Source organism: Lithobates pipiens, unplaced genomic scaffold (assembly GCF_037356315.1).
Source record: "Lithobates pipiens isolate NorthernLeopardFrog02 unplaced genomic scaffold, aLitPip1_a1.2 Scaffold_18, whole genome shotgun sequence".
Lineage (NCBI taxonomy): Eukaryota > Metazoa > Chordata > Amphibia > Anura > Ranidae > Lithobates > Lithobates pipiens.
The window spans coordinates 97,510,481-97,534,603 of record NW_027507758.1 but is presented as its reverse complement, the minus strand read 5'-3'; the positions used below and the strand labels follow the sequence as shown (position 1 = coordinate 97,534,603).

Below are 24,123 nucleotides of genomic sequence, written 5' to 3'. Positions count from 1 at the left end.
AAAAAAAATGGCTTGGTCATTAAGGGGGCAAATTCTTCCAGTCCTTAAATGGTTAGTGGTTGTAAACACTCCAACTCAACTCCAGCACATTGCACTTCTCATAAATAAACCTATTGATCGCAGCCTGTGAAATTCCCCTTCTGCTTGCAATCTGTCCCATAAAGTTTGATTATGTCACTGGTCCATGTGCTTCTCGTCCTGTGATTCACGGCGCGCTCTGTGTGCCGTCTCCCCATCCACAACATACTGTGTAAAAGAGTTCCGCTGTCTGGGGCACAGCTTTGTAGACTCGCGTGAGTAGGCAGTCATTTGCAGCTTTCTGACTCTAACTCAAGATGGCACAGCTGAAGACAATTTTTTTACAAACTACTAAAAAACAGTAAGTAATCAGTGATTATGCATACATTATATAATGGTTGCAAATGCGGTTTCATATCACATGAGATGAAAGTCGCGATAAAGAATGGAGAGTTTACTTCCTCTTTAAAGGTAAACCATGAAGACAGAAATGTGGTATACAAATTGGACCCATATAGGAGCGGACTGACCACTGGGCCACTCTGGCACTGCCCGAGGGCCCCATGCCACTAGGGGGCCCCATCAGGGTTGCCAGCCTCAGTAAAACCAGGGACAGTATGTAAAAATTTGTGTTTTTTCTTTTACATCTGTCTCTGAAATGTCCCTTACCGACATCCTTTTAGTCTAAAAATCCTGAGATTATAGCTGCCCCACCTCTCCAGTACCTTCTCAGCCAATAGAAACATGTCTGTGTATACTGTGTGATTGTATACTGTGTGTGTGTGTGTTTGTGTCTACTATGTTGCCCCATATCTCTGATTGCCTTTGGGCCCCATAATCTCCTATTGTCTGGGGGCCCCATGAGTTGTCAGTCCGCCCCTGGACCCATATTGCTCATGTACAGTTTAGCACCTTGTGAGTCACTGACCTAAAACAAGCATTCTGGCCAGGATTCAGACTTCACTGGCTGCATGTTTGTTCTGCGTGTGTAATGCTATACAGAATAAACTGTAGTACTGTAATACAAGCCCAAGAGGAGTAGAGCGGAACAGTGTGCGTTTACAGACAATGATGTGAGGGAATCAGTCTTTTGTGTCAAACCTAAGCCCTTTAGATTCCACATAGAATGTTGCATTAGAATAATAAATATAATACTCCAAATTGTTATCCAGCAGAATCATTGACTAGAGGCTGAATACACTTCTAGAAAAAAATCCCCAAATATTATCCTTGCTGGAAAATAATCTTACATAGCACAGATGGGAAAGACAAGTAGTATTTCTATCCTAAATGCCATCCTCTTGTTAAATTGGAATATGTGAAAAGATTCAACCCTCAAACTCACCTTCTGACTTTCTCTAAATTCTCTTTAACTGCAATTTGCATTTTAAAAGAAAACAGTTCCTTGATATTCTTCTATTGGTAAAGGTTAACTTCTCCAGACTATGTCAGCATTCATTTCATATGTCAGTTAAAATGTTTTATTTATTAGTATATTTGAATTATTTGCTTTGCATATAAATAGCGGTACATTGGATTTTAGCACTGGCAAACTGGTGCTATTGTTAATGTTCACTGTGGCTTTTTTGGGAAAAGAAATGTTGAATAATCATAGCAGCCTATACCCTCTGACCCCTGGCTTTAACTTAACCCTTAGTCTAACCTCAACACTTATTCCATAAATGAAGTGCCAATGCGAAGATGCCAAATGGCTAACACCCCACTCCCCCCCCCCATCAAAATGTGCTTTATGTGTCAGAAAAAATCCCCTCCTTCCAAAAATATTTGAGCACTACTTTTCCCACGTATCCCCTAGGCATGAATTCCCAATGCAAGCAATTCTTCCCAAACAAAAAATTATCCTCTCCCAGTACAAATCCCCCCCTCCCAGCACAAATCCTATCCCTCCCCAAATCGCCCCTCCTTGCACAAATCCTCTACCCCTCAAATTTTCCCCTTGAGTATACATCCCCCCCCAAAAATTCCCACCAAATACCTTCTCCTAGCACTAATCACCCCCCTCCAATTTCTCCTCCTAACACAAATCCCCCAATCATCTCTGCTAGCACAAATACCCCCCCCCCCCCCCAAATACCCCGCCCTAACACAAATCCACCCCTTAGTACAAATCCTCCCCCTACTCAAATCACCCCTTCTAGAAAAATCCCCTCTGTGCCCAGGGCAGCGATCCCTCCTGCCCACCCCTTGTCCCAGCCCTGTCTAAATGTTAGTGAATAAAGAGTCCTGCGCAAATCAATCAAAAAAGTCCTTTTAAAGTGCTAAGTGCTGATGAAATATAAATGAATAAAAAATGTATAAATGTATATGAGAAAATATTATGCAAAAATTAAAAGTCCATAAAGTGTAATTCACAGGCACCAATGGTGAAAAATTGCAGATGAAAGCAGTAATATAAATCCCAGGATTAAAGGCTCTCAGAACTCTCACCTCCAAGTATAAGAAACAGGCACATCAGAAAAAACTGACCAACTCCACTCCTCGTCTCCAGCCACCAGGGGGGTCCTCCACTGCAGCAGACTAGGAAGCGATATTCTCCACACCGGGCCACAAGGGGGGCATATACTGCATGTAAACTAATACTGTAGTTGCGGTGAAGATATTCACAGAGGTGTGCGGCTTTTGCTCTTACAGACCAGGGTTGTCTGTGTTTCCAGGCTCTCTGCCTGGGAAACACACACAACCCTGGTCTGTAAGAGCAAAAGCCGCACACCTCTGTGAATATCTTCCCCGCAACTACAGTATTAGTTTACATGCAGTATATGGCCCCCTTGTGGCCCAGTGTGGAGAATATCGCTTCCTAGTCTGCTGCAGTGGAGGATCCCCCTGGTGGCTGGAGACGAGGAGTGGAGTTGGTCAGTTTTTTCTGATGTGCCTGTTTCTTATACTTGGAGGTGAGAGTTCTGAGAGCCTTTAATCCTGGGATTTATATTACTGCTTTCATCTGCAATTTTTCACCATTGGTGCCTGTGAATTACACTTTATGGACTTTTAATTTTTGCATAATATTTTCTCATATACATTTATACGTTTTTTATTCATTTATATTTCATCAGCACTTAGCACTTTAAAAGGACTTTTTTGATTGATTTGCGCAGGACTCTTTATTCACTTTTATTTCTGCTGGGTAGTTTGTGTATACTATCAAGTTCAGCCGTATTTCTTGCATCTTATATTTGCACGTGCACTTTGTTTTTGATTATTTATATATATATTTTTTTATATTCACTATTTTTTACACTGATTCTTTGAAGAGGTATTTTTACCCTGTTTACTGTTTTTTGAATAGTAGTGCGAAGGCCCGTTTTCATTATTTCACTGTCTAAATGTTACCCTAACTCTAGCCCTGACCTCACCCAAACACTGGAACTTCATTCTTAACACATAAAGCCAATTTTTAGTTTTGAATAAAATGGAGAAGAGTTATTTTTTGGGAGTTTAGGAGTTTATTCTTGTTTTTAATCCCATTCATTTTCTTTCTGTCCCTGTGACAAACAATGAGGGTGACTGGCTATCACTAGGACAAGACAGTCACCTAAGATAGTCCCCTAAGAAATGGACTGAATTGATATGGTTGAGAGGTCAAACTTTCTATACATTTTATAAAATATATTGCCATTTTTTATTAGAAGCACTTAAACAATATTGACCATATGTTTCAACCTTTGTTTTCGTAGGGATCCTGCTAGAGCAGTGGTCATCAACCTTGTCCTCAGGGCCCACTAACAGGCCAGGTTTGCAAGATAACTGAAATACATCACAGTTGATATAATTTGCTGCTCAGTGATTTCAGTATTCTAGTCTGCATCTCCCCATAGTAATACATAGAACCTGGCCTGTTAGTGGGCCCTGAGGAGAGGGTTGATGGCCACTGTGCTAGAGTGTTCCTGTCTAAGGCAGCCCATGGGTGATGATTCATTATTTTATTTGTTTTGTGGGTTGAACAAAAAAGTAAAAAATGACTTTAATTCACCACATGTAGATGGGGAATCAGCGGAAGGATTCCCCATCTACATGTGGAATCAGTGTATTCTGTGTCACCATCAGAATACACTGATCAGCACTGCCAGCTATAGCTGGCAGTATTGATCAAGCAGAAATGTTGACTTCTGTATAACCACCTTGCTCATACATGTATCAAAATTCGGCCCATCCATGCTGAACCAGCTAAATTCCAATCCATGTATGGCCGGCTTAATTTTAGTGTTTGTAGCTAGGCTGTAGCCAGTTTCCCTATGAGAGCCATTTTAACTGGTCTGACTTGTGCTCTGAGGATCTAGAAGGGGAACCCCAAGATCCTACTCCCCCAAGACCATGCCAGACCCTTCATTCTGGTATGGACTGTGAGGGGAAACACACAGCAAAAAAAATTACGTGCCCCCCCCCCCCCAATCCATACCAGACCCTTATGCGGGCATGCAGCCCAGCAAGTCAGGAAAGGGGGGGCGAGCGAGAGCCCCCCTCCTGGACCATACCAGGCCACATACCTTTAAAATAAGGGGTGGGTGCTTTGGGGATACAGTGTAGTGTAAATAAAAAAACAAGAGATGTTTTTTGACAAGTGCTTTATTAAAAATGGAGAATGTCCCCTGCCGTAGCTCTTGTTCCTCTGGTCTTCTCGCTCCGCTGCTGTCTTCTCCCTCCGGTGATGTGTTCTTCCTCCGGTTTTCTCTGTCACTGCTGTCTGCTCCACCACTGACCCGGTCCTCCTCCTGTGATGTCTGACAATTCTTATATAGCCACATTATGTAACGTCACAAGGAGCGGAATCTCATGGTGATGTCACAGGACAGCCACGTCCCATGGTTATATAAGAACTGTCAAACATCGCAGATGTAACAACGATGGGAGCCAGCATCGAAGGAGGATCTGGTCGGCGGTGGAGAAGACAGCAGCAGTGGAGAAGACTGGGGGAAGAACACATCACCAGAGGGAGAAGACAGCAAAGGAGGGAGAAGACCTGAGGAAGAACACATCACTGGAGGGAGAGGACAGCAGTGGAGGGAGAAGACTAGGGGACATTCTTAATTTTTAATAAAGCACTTGTCAAAACCGTCTCTTGTTTTTATTTAAACTACACTTTTTTTTGGGGGTGAATAGGTAGGGGTACAATATACCCCTACCCATTCACGGGGGGGGGGGGGGAGGGGGCAGGATTTGGGGGTCACTTTTTTTAAAGGGGGCTTCCATATTCCGATAATCCTTCTGCCCGCAGATCCCCACAACCACCACCCAGGGTTGTCGGGAGGAGGACCTTGTCGCCATCAAGATAGGGACAAGGTACTTTGGGTGGGGGGCCGCAGAACAATGCACCCACCTCCCCATGTTCAGGGCATGTGGCCTGGTATGGTCTAGAAGGGAGGGGGCGCTCCTTTGCCCCCACCCATTTCCTGACCTGCCAGGCTGCATGCTTGGATAAGGGTCTGGTATGAATTTGGGGGGAGGCCCCATGTCTTTTTAATTTTTTGGCATGGGGTTTCTCCTCAAAATCCATACCAGCCCTTTGAGTCTGCTATGGTTTGGGGGAACACCATTTTTTTTTAAATTTGGTGTGGGGTTGCCTGTGGAGCATATTAAAGGGCATCTGTTATGTGGAAGAATGTCCAGGGGAGTTTAGGGGAAGCTGCTACTGGATGTATATAGCATGTAAACCTCACTATTCAGATATTTAAGGTGTCTATGACTGCTTATAAGGGTATTGAAGACCACCTGGTATGGTGCTACAACAGTATCTAGGGCAATGATTCTCAACTCCTGTCCTCAGGACCCACTAACAGGCCAGATTTAAAGTATTACCTTGGGGAGATGCAGACTAGAATACTGCAATCACCGAGCAGCAAATTATATCACCTGTGATGTATTTCAGTTATCTTGCAAACCTGGCCTGTTAGTGGGTCCTGAGGACAGGAGTTGAGAAACTCTGATCTAGGGCCACCAAGAGCGTTATTTAAACAATACATTGTAATTAGGAGGCAGCTACTGACTAATCTAGGGCCACTAATTAGTTGTTCTCAAATGATGCACTTGTAACTGAGAGGCTGTCACTGAAACATTAGAGCCTGTACCCTTAACCCTCTCTCTCTAGACTTTTAAGCTAATACATTTTCAAAAGAGTGGCCTTGAAGTCTGTCTGTTTCTCACTACTGGAGGGTCTGTAAGAGACTGGGTACAGATAAGGGCAGGTCATTAGCAAGGAAGGAATGGGACTCCAGTAAAATCCTGCAGCTCCTTTGTGGATTTCTACATCAACCTGTAGATTGTGCGCCGATATACCTCCTTACTTTGATGGGGGATATCGTTGTTATGGCAGCAGCTAGCTGCCATAACCTCGGTATCCTGGTTTTCAGGCCGGCGGTCCGGTTTCTGATAAGAGTGGACTCTGCGGTGATTCGCCACGAGATCACTTTTATCGGTGGTGGGAGAGTGCCCTCTGCCGCTTACCGCCATCGGCGGAGGCAATCAGATCTTCACCCTTGCTGGGTATGGAGACGAGTGAGGGGAAGATGGTCCCCAACCATCTCCATAACGATGCAGGGAAGAAGTAATGTCAAAACGTCATCTCCATCCACAGCTCTTAAAGGGCCATTTTTTTAAATATTTTTTTTTTAATAATTTTTTTTAAATGACATTTTTTTTCTTTTAATTGCATTTAGGTGTAAATATGACACAATTTTTTTCTTAAAAAAAAACAAAAAAACAGTGTAAACATAAAAAATACTTCGCCCTCAGAGGAAGTCAGGAAATGACAAAACGCATCAGTGACGTGATCTACCGGAAGTAACGTGTGCGTTCCACGTGTGCGTTCCACAGGCCAAGGAACAAGGAAGCTGACCACTGCTGTACACAGCGGATTCTTTTCCACACTTCCGGTGACCATGAAAGGACACAGGCACAGTGCATTTTATTATTTGCTTCTTTTAATATTTGTTACGCTTAACTTGTATTAAGGGGGTGTTTTGGGATGAATAAACATTTATCAGTATTACACTATGTGGCCATTTATTCCTCTCACATGGTTTACTGGAGCCCCTGTTAAGCAAGACTGACATCTGGTGGAAGTTTAAGTGGAGTGGTGGAGAAGCATGTTTACAATTAAAGGCGCGTTATTGCTGTATATCTGGTGAGTGCATTCCCATAGGGGGAGTTTACTTCACGTGGTGGAGTGTATGGTGGAAGTTTCCTTCACAGAACACAGCAAAGACTTTAATAATTCTCCTCTGCTACCTTTTTCTCAATTTTTTAACTATTTTTGAAAGCTTGTCTGACCAATTAGATTGGACAACAAGTGCTGCTACAATATTTTTAAAGATTCTTTCAGACTCTTTTTATATTGTATTCATAATAATAAAAAATAAAAGGTAAAATAAATAAGAAACATTTATTTTTACAAGCGCCCCGTCCTGCCGGGCTCGCATACAGAAGCGAACGCATACGTGAGTAGCGCACGCAAATGAAAACGGTGTTCAAACCACACACGTGAGGTATCACCGCGATCAGTAGAGCGAGAGCAATAATTCTAGCTCTAGACCAACTCTGTAACTTAAAACATGTAACCCGTAAAATTGTTTAAATGTCCCATATAGAGATTTTTAAGGGTAAATGTTTGTCGCAATTTTGAAGCATGACATGTTGGGTATCAATTTACTCGACGTAACATTATCTTTCAGAAAAAAAACTTGGCCTAACTTTACTGTTGTCTTATTATTTAATTCAAAAAAGTATATTTAAAAAAAAAAAAGAGCGCTTGTAAGACCGCTGCGCAAATACGGTGTGACAGAAAGTATTGCACTGACTGCCATTTTATTCTCTAGGGTGTTAGGAAAAAAGTATAATGTTTTGGAGTTCTAAATAATTTTGTAGCAAAAGAAAAAACTGTTTTTAACAACAAATTTCAAAAAGAGGCTCGGTCCTTAAGTGGTTAATAAAAACCTGCAATTTATCTTATTAAAACACACATAAATCTGGACCTTCTCGCTCTTTCTTTCTAACCTCTGTTTCGTAAGTGGTTTTTATCATGTGAAAAGCAAAACTCTGTTTAATTATTTCATTTGCACATTAAATATTTGAATGTTCATGAAATGTACTTTGTGAAGATTCCCATTTTATTTAGTAAACCAGACATGAATCTGTGCTTGCTTTCTAAAACAGAGAGTTAGTGGAAAGGAATTATTCGAGGGAAGGTTGTTCATCAAATGACCCCTTTTGATAGCACTAAAAACCTGATGGAAGCTCCAACCCTTCCCTGTTGTATTCAAAAAAAAAAATTAGTTTAGAATTGGACATTACTTTTAAACTTCTTAAACACTCTCACTTGCTTTAACTTTCCAAATGTCAGACTTTTGTCATCAATGGTAAATCATCTTAGTTGTGCAGAATGAAAAAATTTACATACATTTGCTTAGTTAAATTAATTTAATTTGTTCTCAGAATTGGGTTTGTTTATTCAAATTCGAATCAATTAAAATGTTCCAAATTCCATTTGAATCTAATTTCATTTGAAATTGAATTTATTCTATTTGAATTTTGCTAGATGGTTATATGTTTTCTATTCCATTCTACTCTACTCTATTGTTTTTTCTATTCTATTCTATTCTTTTATTTTCTGTTCTATTATTCTCTTTTCTATTATATTCAATTTTTTTCTATTCTATTCAAATTCATTCTATTCAAAATTCAAATGTATGATATTCGAAAATTCTAATTTATTCTATTCGAAATTCTAATTTCAGAAAACAGTTATAGTATATTCTTTCGATTCTTTTGTTTATTATATTCTATTCTTTTCTATTCTATTCAAATGTATTCTATTTGAAATTCAAATTTATTCTATTCTATTATTTTCTATTTTATTCTTTTCTATTCTTTTCTAATTTGTTCTATTCAAATTTTTTATTTTAGAATATGGATATATTCTTACTATTCTATTATATTCTGTTGTTTTTTCTATTCTTTTGAATCCTAATCTATTCTATTTGAATTTATTTTCATTCAAAATTCAAATGTATTCTATACAAAATTAGAATTTCAGAAAATAGTTATATTCTTTCTATTATTTTCTATTGTTTTTTCTATTCTATTATTTTGTTTTCTATTCTATTCTTTTCTATTCTATTCAGGTTTACTCTATTCATATTTCAAATGTATTCTATTTGAAATTTGAATTTCAGGATACATTTATAATCTTCCTATTCTATTCTATTTTTTTTCTATTTTATTCTGTTCTTTTCAATTCTAATCTATTCCATTCAAATTTATTCTATTAGAATTCTGGGAATGGTTATATTTTCTATGCTTTTCTATTGTTTTTTTTAAATTATATTCTATTCTTGTCTATTATTTTCTCTTCTATTCAAATTGAATTTATTCTATTCAGAATTTTGGAAGAAGGTTAAATTCTTTTTATTCTTTTTATTTATTCCTTTCTATTCTATTTTTTTTTATTATATTTCTATCTATTATTTTTTTTCTATTGTATTTACATTTGAATTTATTCTATTTGGAATTTGAATTTCAGAAGATAATTATATTCTTTCTATTATAGAGGTACTATTGCCAGTTCTAGGGACAGCAATTACATCCACATCCTGAAATTGAAAGTTTGTGTGTGGTGGGATAAATCCCATAAAAATACGACTTTGACGGATGTAAGGCTGGCACTGAGGTGAGCACACAGTTCAGTAAAAATATCATTTAATAAGTATATATCATTAAAATCACATACAGAGATCCATGTAGCATAACATGAAACATAATTGTATATAACTATTTCACAGGCTTGATAGCAATTCAACAGGTGGAAACAATCAAATGCATTTCATGGAGTAAAAATCTCTGCTTCCTCAGGGAATTTCACAGTACATCTAGTAATCATTAGATTGAAAAACATATCATTATTATCACATCATGCTCATTGATCAATACATACATATATATATATATATATATATATATATATATATATATATATATATATATTATCTCCTCCCCCAGTCAGTCTTATCCCCATACATCTAGAACACATCTAGGGAACACACATTTAACCCCTTGATCGCCCCCTAGTGTTAACCTCCTTCCTTACCAGTGACATTTACACAGTAATCAGTGCATTTTTATAGCATCGATCACTGTATTAATGTCAATGGTCCCAAAAGTATGTCAAAAATGTTGGATCTGTCCGTCGTAATACCACTAAAAATTACAGATCATCGCCATTAGTAGTAAAAAAAATGAAAATAAATAAAAATTCCATAAAAATGCCATAAATCTTTCCCATAATTTGTAGACACTATAAACTTATGCGCAAACCAATCAATATATGCTTATTTTGTTTTTTTTTACCAAAAATATGTAGAAGAATATATATTGGCCTAAACTGATGAATAAATGTGTTTTTTTTTTTCTAACCACTTTCAGACCGGACCATTTTGCTGGCTTAAGACCAGACCCCTTTTTGCAATTCAGCACTGCGTCGCTTTAACTGACAATTGCGCGGTCATGCAACGTGGCTCCCAAACAAAATTGACATCTTTTTTTTCCCACAAATAGAGCTTTCTTTTGGTGGTATTTTATCACCCCTGCGGTTTTTATTTTTTTGAGCTATAAACAAAAATAGAGTGACAATTTTGAAAAACGCATTATTTTTTGCTATAATAAATATCCCCCAAAAATATATAAAAAACATTTTTTTCCTCAGTTTAGGCCGATTCGTATTCTTCAACATATTTTTGGTAAAAAAAATCGCAAGCGATTATTGATTGGTTTGCGCAAAATTTATAGCGTTTACAAAATAGGGGATATTTTTATGACATTTTTATTAATATTTTTTTTTTACTAGTAATGGCGATGATCAGCGATTTTTATTGTGACTGCAACATTATGGCGAATACATGTGATTGGAGCAGAGATCAGCGTTCACTAAAACAAAGCCCAGCCCCCCACAGTTAGTAACATGCCCCTAGGACACATTTAACCCCTACACTGCCACCCCCTGGTTAACCCCTTCACTGCCAGTGTCATTTACACAGGAATCAGTGCATTTGTATAGCACTAATTGCTATATAAATGACAGTGGTCCCAGAAATGTGTCAAAAATGTCCAATGTATTCGCCATAATGTTGCAGTCACAATAAAATTTTTATTGTGACTGCAACATTATGGCGAATACATTGGACATTTTTGACACATTTCTGGGACCACTGTCATTTATATAGCAATTAGTGCTATACAAATGCACTGATTCCTGTGTAAATGACACTGGCAGTGAAGGGGTTAACCAGGGGGTGGCAGTGTAGGGGTTAAATGTGTCCTAGGGGCATGTTACTAACTGTGGGGGGCTGGGCTTTGTTTTAGTGAACGCTGATCTCTGCTCCAATCACATGGAGCAGAGATCAGTGTCACTTGTTGCTAGGCAGAACGGGGAGATGCTGTTTACATCGGCATCTCCCCGTTCAGCCTCCCCATGAGATGATCGCGGGTATCCTCACAGCGTTCGAGTCCGTGGGACCCGCATCCGGACTCACTGGGGTCCCAACTGGCATGAATGAATGAATGACTTGTATAGCGCTACCTATACGAACTGAATCGCCTCAGGGCGCTTTTTCTTGCCACCGGTGTCTATCTGCAGCTATTTATGCGGTCCTTCAACCTGTAGAGTCCTGACACACACATACACATATTATGGCCAATTTTTTTGGACAGGTTCTAACTAACCTACCAGCATGTCTTTGGAGTGTGGGGGGAAACCGGAGTACCCGGAGGAAACCCACGCAGGCACAGGGAGAACATGCAAACTCCAGGCAGATAGTGTTATGGTCGGGATTTGAACCAGCAACCCTATTGCTGCTAGGTGAAAGTGCTAATCACTACACCACTGTGCTTGCGAACATGCTGCCAGTGGCGCGCACACGATGGCAGGTGGCAAATACAAATGGACATACCTGTACGGCAATTTGCCTGCCCGTGCCATTCTGCTTATGTACATCATCGTGCGCCGGTTGGGAAGTGATTGGGGATATTTATTATAGCAAAAAATAAAAAATATTGGGGATTTACGAAAGACAAGTCCATTTTGCACTGCAAGTGCACTTGGAAGTGCAGTTGCTCTAAGGCCCCTTTCACACTGGGGCGGTTTTCAAGCGCTACAGCGCTAAAAATAGCGCCTGTGTTAAAACTACCCCACTAGTGGCCACAGACCGCCGCTAAAACAACGGTAAAGTGCTGCTAAAAATAGCGGCGCTTTACCGCGGACGCCCGCCCCGCCTTGTTTTCTTTTTCAAAATTGTCGTTCTTTTTTGTTTAAAGTGCAAAAAATAACGCAGAGGTGATCAAATACCACCAAAATAGTTTGTGGGAGAAAAAGGATGCAAATTTCATCTGGGTACAGCATTGCATGTGAGAAATTGTCAGTTAAAGAGACGCAGTGCCAAATTGTAAAAAGTGCTCTGGTCAGGAAGGGAGTAAAAGAGTTGTTAAATTCGTAAATTTTTCTAATTCGGAAATACAGATACTTTCAAATTTTTGAATAATGTAAAATTTGGCCACATTTCAATTAAAAACGAAACAGAGCTAGTCGTGCTTCAAATTTAGCTGCTTTACATAAACAGGGCAGCAGAGTGGTTAGTACTCATGCCATGTGGTGCTGGTATTTTTTGCAACCACTAGAATCGTATCTGTCCCGTCTGTGGGATCTGTATGACATTTCAGTGAACCTTAGACCCCTTTCACACTGGGGTGCTTTGCCGGCACTACAACACTAAAAATAGCGCCTGCAAAACGCCCTGAAACAGCCGCTGCTGTCTCTCCAATGTGAGAGCCTTCAAGCTTTCACACTGGAGCGGTGCTCTGGCAGGATGCTCAAAAAAGTCCTGCTAGCAGCATCTTTGGAGTGGAGAAGGAGCAGTGTATACATTGCTCCTACTTACACCGCTCCTGCCCATTGGAATTAATGATGCAGCGCAGCTATACCGCTGGTATAGCGCTGCTGTAGCAGAACTTTGCGGTGGTTTTTAACCATTTCTCAGCCACTAGCTTAAGACCGCCACGCTAGCGGCCAAATAGCGCCGCTAAAACAACGGTAAAGTGGAGCTAAAAATAACCTCGCTTTACCACCGATGCCGCACCCTGTCCCAGTGTGAAAGGGGCCTTAAGGTATTCTTCCATGACCTAAAAACACATAGGCAAATGTGGAGGGGTATACTCTGGTTATTACTATTGCATGTGCTCCTCTAGGATAGAAATCTCCAAACCAGACACAGACAGCATTAAAATCCCAGCACAAAGTTTACTCTTCACTATCCAAGAAACAATGGACCTAAAGAAATCTTGTGACCACACTCTGCTTCACAAGATGAATATAACTAACCTAGTAAATATACTTAGATAATTCAGGCTGCCTATTTCATCTCTTTCCTAGCCCCGACCTCAACCAAATATTCAGCTGACCGAAAACTGAAACATTTTTGATTTGCTGCTTTGTGATTTTCTATTTTAGAAAAAAAAATTAAGAGAAAAACTTGACAGTTAAACTGTCAGCATGAGGTATACTTGGGTGGATGGCATAACCAATCAAATATTTCAGTTCATTTTCGACATTCTTCAGATTAGTTCAATCTCTAGTTTAAATCCCCAGAGCAATCTTTTGCGATTCTTGTAGCTATTGCTATTTCCAGAAATGTCTTCACATTTCATGTAATAAAAGCTAGGGAAGAGGGGAAGGTGTTTATTTCACAGTTAAATCACTTTATTATTATTTTATGGGATTTCACAGTAGCATCCGTACCATTAATGGCAGCGGAACACTCCGTAATAAATGTGAATTGCGCCAGAGAAGTCATTTTCAGAATCCAATATTCTGTCCCATTTACATAATCTTGGCAGTTTATCTGTGAAAGCCATAAACCATGTAAAATGGATGAGACAGATATGAAATCTTGGAGGACCAGGAGAGGACTCAATTTGTTTGAATTGTATTCCTATCATTAGAGATAGCGGCAGCTCCACTCCTCACTTTTTTTTTTTTTAAATCCTTGACATACTCACCAAATTATACTGTTCTCCTAAACGTAATGATGGCTTTCCTACAGAGTAACTACTTGTTAATAAACAATAGAGCTGGAACACATCAAGTTTTTGCACTTCATGTTTAATTTGTTTTAGTCGAGCTCCGGTGCAAATGGCTTGAATAGCTTAATCATAAGTGACAATAGCGAAACAATGCAATGTCCACAGCGCATCTGCTGTGGAAGTAATTAATGAAAATTGGAACTTTTCTAAAATAGCCCTATTGTTTTCTCATGTACATATGCTCAGCCACTGCAAATCACAGTGTGGTCGAGAACAGATTTAGACCGTAGGAATGATGAAAAGTTGCAAAAGATTTCAAGAAACTGTATAAGAAACCATACTGGAATGATAGCAGTTTGGATCCATGGTTTAGCTTAGTCACAGTGAAGGATGTATAGTAAATTCTACAGTTCATATTATCAGTTTTGATAATCTAGCTGTGAGCATTTAGACTTCAAGCTGAACTAGGGGCAAATTAATAGAATAAATAATCCAGTTAGTACCCCTCCCATAAAAAAAAAAAAATATCTACTTTTACGTAGAACTGGTGTTATTATTATTAGTAACATATTATATATTATATATATATATATATATATATATATATATATATATATATATATATATATATATTATAGGATAAGACCTATTGACACTAATACCAAGTATGTACACATGGCTTAAAAATGCCTCTTTTACAGATGTTTGGCATTTTTTTCAGCCTGGAAAAGCACCTTGATTTTTGTCCATGTACACATAGGCATTTACAAGCATATTAGAAGGGTAGAGTTTAAAGGCTGAAAAACCCCATTACCAGCACATTCAGGGGAGGAGCTTTTGAGCAAAAAAAAAGCAAAACACACATGTAGCACCCTCTAGTGTGTTAGTCTAGCTGTTATTGTAGGAAAATTTAAGTTTGGCTCAAGGACAAGCCAGAGCTGGGAATCTGGGTCAGGGTTCAGTGACCTAGGTGACTCATCCTAGCAACTTCTCTGGTGCCTCCCTGTTTTCTGGGACATTGGAGAATGTTCTAGACATGGTGGGTTGAGGTTAGGAGGAGCTTCTTGGAATATGTATGAGGGCTTCAACCAAACCACAGTAAAGAGCTGGTAGGGGGCAGGCCACCTCATAAATAGGCATGTCAGGCCAGGGATGGAAAGTCAGTGGAAGATGGAGATGGAGTGCTGAGGAGGCTGTCGGTGGCCCTTGAGGATGCAGCCTAGTTTGGGAGGGGGGGAGTGACTTAAGGCTGGGTCTTGGGTGCTAGAAGGATCCTGTGAAAACACATGGAGGAAACCCTTCCTGGAGGCACAAGAGCATGGAGAGAGGACAGCAGGAGCAGGTCAGCATGTCTGAAAGATCTCCTGACATTTAATGTGGGTGTGCTGGTGAGTGTCAGTCTGGAGGACTGTAGGGGGAAGTTAGCCGGGAGGGCTAGAGAAAGGGGCAGCTGCAGCCAGGCCAGTTGGTAGTGCCTCAAGAGGCGGTGCTGGGATCAGTAGCCACAGGAATGATGCAAGCTGGACACTGACATTCTGTTACACAGACGGGTTCCTGCTTGTAATGGGCCATTGGAACTGTATATTAGCTGTATATAAAGACTGTATATAGGTAGAGTTGTCTCTGAAGTTGCTGTTGAAGGCAAATGGGCATCCCATAACTTCCCATCGCTATCCAAGTTATTACCCTCAATATATAACAAAAAAACAAAGTCACAGACTGTTCTTTGGCTCAAGAGTGCCTGTGAAAATTGGGTGTGCCTGACTGTGCAAGGTGGAGGGATCCTAGTTTACTTGCGGCTCCCAAGGGGTGTGCTACACACATAAATGTAATCATAACACGCAGCAGCATGGGATCCCTGGATCAGATATACCTCTAGGTCTCTACGCCCCTCTGCGCCACCAGACTGATTGCAGGTGCGTGAGTACCACTTCATATGTAGCTATTTACTAGCTCTTCTCCTCTTCTCCTTCTTTTTCTATCCCTTTCTTTTACTCTGTTCTCTATTCACTTTTAGTCACCTTAATTTCCCTCAAAATTGTTCCATTCAGGTACAGCATAGTGCTAGACAAAACAATAGAGTTTGAGGTTCTCAAACTTCTATGCCAAGTGATATGTTATCACCTGATCTCCTCTCCTACTTGTGTTTTTTTTTTTTTATATACCAAATGTAGGCTCACTCAGGAGCACTGTTCACTGTTGCTTTTATCGGGTATATTGATGGTTTGCTGTGTATTATTGGGGGTTTTTCCAGAGCCCGGTACAGTTATCTCCCTTTAGGGGTGCTGGGGCTGGGGAGCCTGCCCCTGGGGAGCCTGCCCCTTGGGAGCGGAGAAGTTATTAGAGGAGGTGAAAATATTTAACTCTTCTTTATGTTGTATTCTTTTGACTGTTATCGAATTAGACCCAACATACTAGAACTGCCATCTCTCCATACGATACAAGGTCTTCTTCTCAGCAAAATGTTTATTTTGGGCACTATGCTGCTCTATGTACTAATATGCAATGTTCATGTTTTGCATTACTTCTTTGAATACTCAATAAAAATGTATTTAAAGAAAAAGAAAAATGCAATCATAAAGACTAAGCACATTTCACACGTTAATGCATTCCAATGGCCAGAATAAATTTATATTCTGGCCAAGAGAATGCATTAATGTCAAATGCAGAAACACACATAAATGTGTATAATTTTGCATAGACATTGGTGCAAAATACAGCTTTATGTTTTTTAAAGCGGAGATCCACCCAAAAGTGAAACTTACGCTTATACGGTCCCCCCCCCCCCCCTTCGGTGCCACATTTGACACCTTTTAGGGGGGAGGGGGGAACGGGGACCTGTTTTCCAAAGGTCCCTTTCCCCACTTCTGGAGACAGGGCTATGGTGCGATGTCCCATAAGTTCGGCCCCCTTGCTTCTTTCCCTGCCACTGGGCCAATTAGAAAGCACTTTGTGCATGTGCAGTAGAGAACCGGCTGTGAAGACGAAAGGCTTCACTGCCGCGTTTCCTTACCAGGAATGGCAGCGGCAGCATCCGAGAGTCGTTCCGAATATCGGCTGGGGTGCTGACATCATGGGCACCCTGGACAGGCAAGTGCCCTAATATTAAAAGTCAGCAGCTACAGTATTTGTAGCTGCTGACTTTAAAAAAAAATTCACCCAAGCTGGATCTCCTCTTTAAGTTGTATTTTCTGCCAGGAGTAAAAGGCATTAAAAGGAGAAAATCAAACTCAGACACAGACTGCAGACAAAGCCATTGGTATGAATGAGATCCGTATTTCTGCATGCGATATGTCATTTCTTTTTATACATGGATATGGTATGATGTGTGTTATGCTGTACTGTTTTCTTATAAGATGCCATGCAATCCTAATGTGTGATCTATTTCAAACAGAACCGTTGCTAGGTGAGATCCCTTCCCCCACCATTTATATGCTACAGCCTCTATTATAATTACAACAATTTTTAAATGCATTTAACAAAAGATCAGAAGTTCAACTCTTAACATGGATACTGCTGTCTCTTTGATAACGAATAACTGTGTCACCTACAAAAGCCTTTAAACGTTGAAATGAACTATATTATACTCACATAATTTGAGGCAAGATCTGGGTGAAGGTAATCTATTCCTGAAATCAAAAGGCAATTATTAAACAGGTATTGAAGAAATACACAGACATGCATTTGGATGATAAATAGGAGGACAAAATAAAAAGACTTGGGAAGATTAAGTTGAGTGGTTTTCTCCTGGCAGCATATAAGTGCAATGTATGTGGAAGGCTGACAGCTATTGGGCTACAATCAACAAGAGGTTGGCGTGACTCATACAATGACACAATATAAAAAGTGATTGCTTGTGTAAGGTGCTGGTAGAAGTAAAACTGATAGCTGTATAACTGACAAAATGCACTTGCACAGGATTGTTCCTCCTGTGTGCGGCCATTACCAAACCTCAGCAAGTCACTGCTGATGAGGAATAAGCCAGTCAAAAGAACTCAGTTCCCATAATGCACTGGAAGATTTTTTTTAGTTAGAGTAAAAAAGGGTTTAAACACGTACTCCGGGATAAGCAAATTCTGTGTAAATACAAGAACCATAAGTATTCTTACTTGGATATTAGTGTTCTTTGTGAATTTCTTCCAGATCTGTGCAGTGTGGCTCTTTTTCTCTGTGCAGGAGCTTCCTGTAATAAAGACTGTTGTTCTCTTCTTCTGCAGGAAGTTTTCTGCAGGCAGCCTATAGTGGGTGGGGCCTGCTTAGCCCCTCCCACAGCACTCCTCTCTATGCAGACTATGCACAGCACAGTGATGATGTCACTACTACTTTTATAAGGTTTGCAAAATAATTTGGTGCACACAAAGTGGAGCTATATCCTTTGTGGTTATTGAGGAATATATTTCAATAAAAGATTTTAAGACCAGAGTTCAGCTTTAAATTTCCATCTGGTTAAAGTGACTGTAAAGGTTTGTTTAAAAAAAAAAATAACAAACATATCATACTTACCTCCACTGTGTAGCTCGTTTTGCACTCGAGTGGCTACTCCCCACATCAGATAACCCCCTGGGAGAAGCGCTCTCCTGGGGGGGTTACCTTGCAGTGGCGCTCCCGGGTCCAGAATTGGATAGAGACCGAATGCAGGACTCGGCCCCGTATCATTGGATTTCATTGACAGCAGCAGGAGCCAATGGCTGCACTGCTATCAATCTATCCAATCAAAAGCCAAGGGGCCCGGTAACTGCCAGGCTTTTTTTCACCTTAAAGCATAGGATGCATTAAGGTGAAAAAACACATAGGTTTACAACCCCTTTAATTTTTACTGTCCCACTGAGATTTCCCTTCACTCCCTGTGCATGAGATGCAATAAGAAACTGAAGGAAATCTCATCAAAGGGGGAATTCCCTTTCTAAACAGAGATCACCATATTATTTGTCCTAATTGGGAAATGTGCCCTTGCTATAACATTTTGGATTTCCCATAACTTTCTTTCTTGGTGACAATGGTCTTGAGTGGTGAATCTCCTCAGTGGGGACACAAACAGCAAAAAAAAAAAAAAAAAAAAAGAAATGCCAAAGAGTCTAACCCTTCCCCACTCTATCCAAAACTTTAAAAGGATACATTTGCCTTTACATATACTTAAATATATATAAACACTAACATGGAACCTTTCTTAGTTGCATACATTTGGTTTGGTAAATATGCAAATAAAAACTAAATTTTTAAAACCGGTCAATAAGGGGTATACAAATGGTAAGCTGGAGTGGTGAAGTGTATGTAAACCCCAACAATTACCTTTTCTTTCTACACCACTCATTCCACAAAGTATTATTATTATACATTCAAAAGCTGCTTTTACATTTCCTTAACGATAGATTCATCTAAAGAAACTAGGATTCCAAGAAGATGTAAACATACAGTAAGTGTAAAGCCTATTGTCAGAAAAAGTCACAAACTAGATTGATATGGAACATAAACATCACATATCAATGCTGACAAAGATGCAATAAGATCAGCTAAAATTTGACCAGCAACAATTTTGGTAATGGTATTATACTGTATATTTTATTATGTATACCAGGGATATGCAATTAGCGGACCACCAGCTGTTGCAGAACTACAAGTCCCATTAGGCATAGAAAGACTCTGACAGCCACAAACATATCACCCAGAGGCAGAGGCATGATGGGACTTGTAGTTTTGCAACAGATGGAGGTCCGCTAATTGCATATCCCTGATGTATACCCTATTACATGATATTAGGATATTTGATTTTACCAAGGAGCTCAGTGAGCATATGCCAGAAACATTTGTGGCCACCAGCCAAGTGCATTTATTAAGGTCACATAACTTCAGTGTGAATTCCTATACTTTTTGTCCTACTTTCTACGTCCTGGTTTGCTTGTGATATAGAATGCAAATCTACAGAAACAGTAGAGAAAACTCTGTACCACTGTGTTCAATATTTGTGTGTCTTAGGCCGCGTACACACGGGCGGACTGTTCGCCCAACTTTGTCCGCTGAACAGTGTTTCAGCGGACAGTCCGCTCGTGTGTGGGCTTCAGCGGACATTTTCAGTGGACAGTCTGACGAACAAAGTTTTTCGGAATTCCCGTAAGACAGTCCGCTGAAACTTGGTTTGAGCGGACAGTCCGCTCGTGTGTAGGCTTGTTCGACAAACTAAGTCTCGCGCATGCTCAGAAAGAATTTACACGGCGAAGGTTGCATTGCAGTGTATAGGACGTCGTTTTTCGAGTCCCGTCGTACGTGCCGTTCACGTCATCGCGCACGCTTTCAGCGGACTGTTCGTTCATCGTGTGTGGTCAAGTCCGTTCATGCAAATTTTGAGCGGACTGTTTGTCGTACTGTTTGACGAACAAAGTTGGGCGAACAGTCCGCCCGTGTGTACGCGGCCTTAGGGTTACCTTCTAGTATCCTTCAGCTTTTTTTACTCTGGTTTTCCGAAAATGCATACTTCATGATTTTGAGTGAGCAAGGGACTAATCACCATTATTGCCTGCAATTTGATTGTGTAGAAGTGGCCACTTTGGTAGAGGCAGATTTTTGCTTTCTCGTGTCAAAGCCTCCAGCCAGGAGAACAGCTTAGTGGTGGCATCACTAAAGCTCACTTTAAGTACAGAGAAATCACTGCCTTGCTCTCACACTGTAACCATACAGCCATGAGGCTACAGGCACAGGGGTGCCCTGGCACAATCACATACAAAGAAGTGCTCTGTTTTCAGTAAGAATGTAAAGTAAAATTCTGGGCAAACCATAACTACTCCTATTATATTCTGACCAATCTGTGTAAGAAAAGATCTGTATGAAGGCAGGTGTCTAAATTATATTTTTTTCTTGTATGTGTTGTACTGCAATGCCTTATGTTACTGTACTGTGGGTTCAGTTAATTTGTACAATGTACATGCATGTAGTTTGTGCCCCTGGGGAAGAATCTGGGGAAGAAAGAGTTAACTGTGCTGCCCATTTTCCTGGGTGTTCATGGTGCCTTTTGGTGGCAGATACATACTCTAGAAGAGAAGAGCAGCCTAAAGGTCACCCGCTCTGTGTTTATGTCACTGTGGGGTTGTTTTACTAAAGCTGGAGAATGCAAAATCTGGTACAATGGTGCATAGTAGCCAATCAGGTTTTAACTTCAGCTTGTTCAATTAAGGTTTGACAAAAAAAAAAACTGGAAGCTTTAGTAAATCAACCCCAGTGTAATTGAACTTTGCCTAATTGTTCTCCCCTTCCCACAAACCAAGTTAGGGTTCCCAGGACATGGACATTGTGGACTTTAACCACTTCAATACCAGCCACTTAAACACCTTCCTGCCCAGACCAATTTTGAGCTTTCTGCGCTGTTGCAATTTGAATGACAATTGCGCGGTCATGCTACACTGTACCCAAATTAAATTTTTATCATTTTTTTCCCACAAATAGAGCTTTCTTTTGGTGGTTTTTGATCACCTCTACATTTTTTATTTAATTGCTAAACAAATAAAAAATACCAAAATTTTTGAAAAGAAATATGTTTTTTTTTTTGTTTCAGTTTCAAAACGTTGTAAATAAGTATGTTTTCTCCTTCACTGATGGGCACTGGTGGGGCGGCACTGACGGGCACTGATAGGCAGCATGGATGGGCACTAATAGTTGGCACGGATGGGCACTGATAGGTGGCACGGATGGGCACTGATAGGCGGCATTGTATTGTACTGATGGATGCCAATCAGTGCCAAACAATAATGCATGCCAATCAGTGATGCCCATTGTGGGCACTGATTGGCATCCATTGTGGGCACTGATTGGCATCCATTGTGGGCACTGACTGGCATCCCTGGTGGTCTAGGGTGGCATACCTGGTGCTAGGCATCCCCGGTGGTCTGGTGGCGTCCCTGGTGGTCCAGTGTGGGCATCCTCGGGGGGACTGTGCTGATAATTGATCAGCACAGACCCCCCCCTGTCAGAGGAGCAGCCGATCGGCTCTCCTCTACTCACGTCTGATAGACGCGAGTGAGGAAAAGCCGATCACCGGCTCTTCCTATTTACACTGTGATCAGCCGTGATTGGACACGGCTGATCACGTGGTAAAGAGTCTCAGTCGGATCGTAGTTGCAGGGTGTCAGACTGACACACTGCAACAATGATCGCCGCGACTCAAAATCCTGAGGACAGTCTATGACGTCCAGTCAGGATTTTGAAACCACTTTGCCGCCGTCATTTGACAATGGGCGGGCAGCAAGTGGTTAAGGCCTTTCTACTGTTGGAGGTATAAACTGTTATGGGGCTAGAGATACCAGAAGGCACCAGAGGGTAGGAAAGATTCCTGAATATGTAATGATATGAAATGTATTTTAATGTGAAGAGGTAATGGATGAAGCACCTTTAGTTAAAGATACGTTTTGACGTTCACAAGTTCTGCCTGGTCTGAAGTTCTTCAAGGACATAAGTAAAGGGGTGCATGCATGGAGTATCACATAAAACAGGCATATCAGGAGCCAAGATAGTGTACAGAGAAGATGCAGTATCAATGTCCTATGAAATGGTCAAATTAACCGATTTTCAGTTTGAGGAGTGGACTGTCGATACCAGTGACTACAGTACTAGTTTCTAAGTGCAATATATCAGCCAGCCAGTCAGGAAGCCGAGGTGACTTATGCCGTGTACGCACGAGTATGCCGTGTACGCACGATCAGAATTCCGGCCAGAAAAAGATCGTGTGTATGCTCCATCGGAATTTAGCTGTCTGAATTTCCGCCAGCCAAAAATTGATAGCATGTTCTCAATTTTCCCGAAAGAAAAACTTTCTATCGGAAATTCAGATTGTGTGTATGCAATTCCGACACGCTAAAAATCACTCATGCTCAGATTCAACTACGAGGCAGAAGCTATTGGCTACTGGCTACGGAACTTCCCTTTTCTAGTCCCATCGTATGTGTTGTACGTCAACGTGTTCTAAACGATCGGAATTTGGTGTGACCGTGTGTAGGCAAGACAGCTTGAGCGAAATTCCATCGGAATTCCATTGGGAAAACCATCGGAGCTTTTTCCGATGAGAATTCCGATCATGTGTATGCAGCATTAGTGTAAGTGATGGAGGTCCCCAGTAGTGACGAAGCCTTGGTTCCTTCCCTAAGTTCAAACCCTGGTCCGATTGTGGTACTGGGCATCCTAGGGAACCAGCCTGGGAATCAGGGAAGATGAAGCAAGGCCTCACTGAAATTAAATAGTACAGAACTTCCTGAAGTACAAATTGGAGCAGTGCGGATAGTGAAGAGATGCAGTAATAGCACGCAAGTGGAGCAAAGAGCTAACGTACGTGTCAGTGTCACTGGGATGAGGTGACAGTTGCTGAGCTGGCGGAGCCGGATGCATGTTATGCGGCACCAGCTCAGAAAGGCTACACAGGAAGAGAAGTGTATAAATGAATTGTAATGTTCTGTGGATGAGAGGAGAGACATAAATAACAGGATCCAGAAGTTAACTAATGCCGCGTACACACGAGCGGACTTTTCAACATCCAAAGTCCGACGGACTGAGTCCGTCAGACTATTCGATCGTGTGTGGGCTGCAACGGACTTTTGATTCACCAAAGTCTGACGGACTTTAGAATATGGAACATGCTTCAAATTTTCCCGACGGAACTCCGCCGGACCCGGTCCCCTTCGAAAAATCCGCTCGTGTGTATGCTATTCCGACGGACTAAAACCGACGCTAGGGCAGCTATTGGCTACTGGCTATGAACTTCCTTATTCGAATCCAGTCGTACGTCATCACGTTCGAATCCGTCGGAGTTTAGTGTGATTGTGTGTGGCCAAGTCCGCTCCGCCGAAAAGTAGGTCAGAACTCCGTCGGAACTCCGTCAGAACTCCGACGGAACTCCTTCGGAAGTCTGTCGGACATAAGTCCTCTCGTGTGTACGCGGCATAAGTGTCTACAGGGAGAAGTGTCCCTCAATATGGAGTGTTGCCTTTATGCAATGCCCTGTACTTAGGCATATACCTTCTGCAACCTCTAGGGACATGAGTGCTCCCT

General features: G+C 40.9%; 1 protein-coding gene across 1 annotated transcript in view; it reads right to left on the bottom strand.

The window, feature by feature from the left end:
* PCSK2 (proprotein convertase subtilisin/kexin type 2) overlaps positions 1-24,123 on the bottom strand; it is a 302,085-nt gene that overhangs the window by 92,028 nt on the left and 185,934 nt on the right. The window contains exon 5 of the mRNA XM_077485936.1: positions 17,689-17,726. Within this exon, the coding sequence (XP_077342062.1) occupies positions 17,689-17,726 (38 nt within the window). The remainder of the gene's footprint in view (positions 1-17,688; positions 17,727-24,123) is intronic.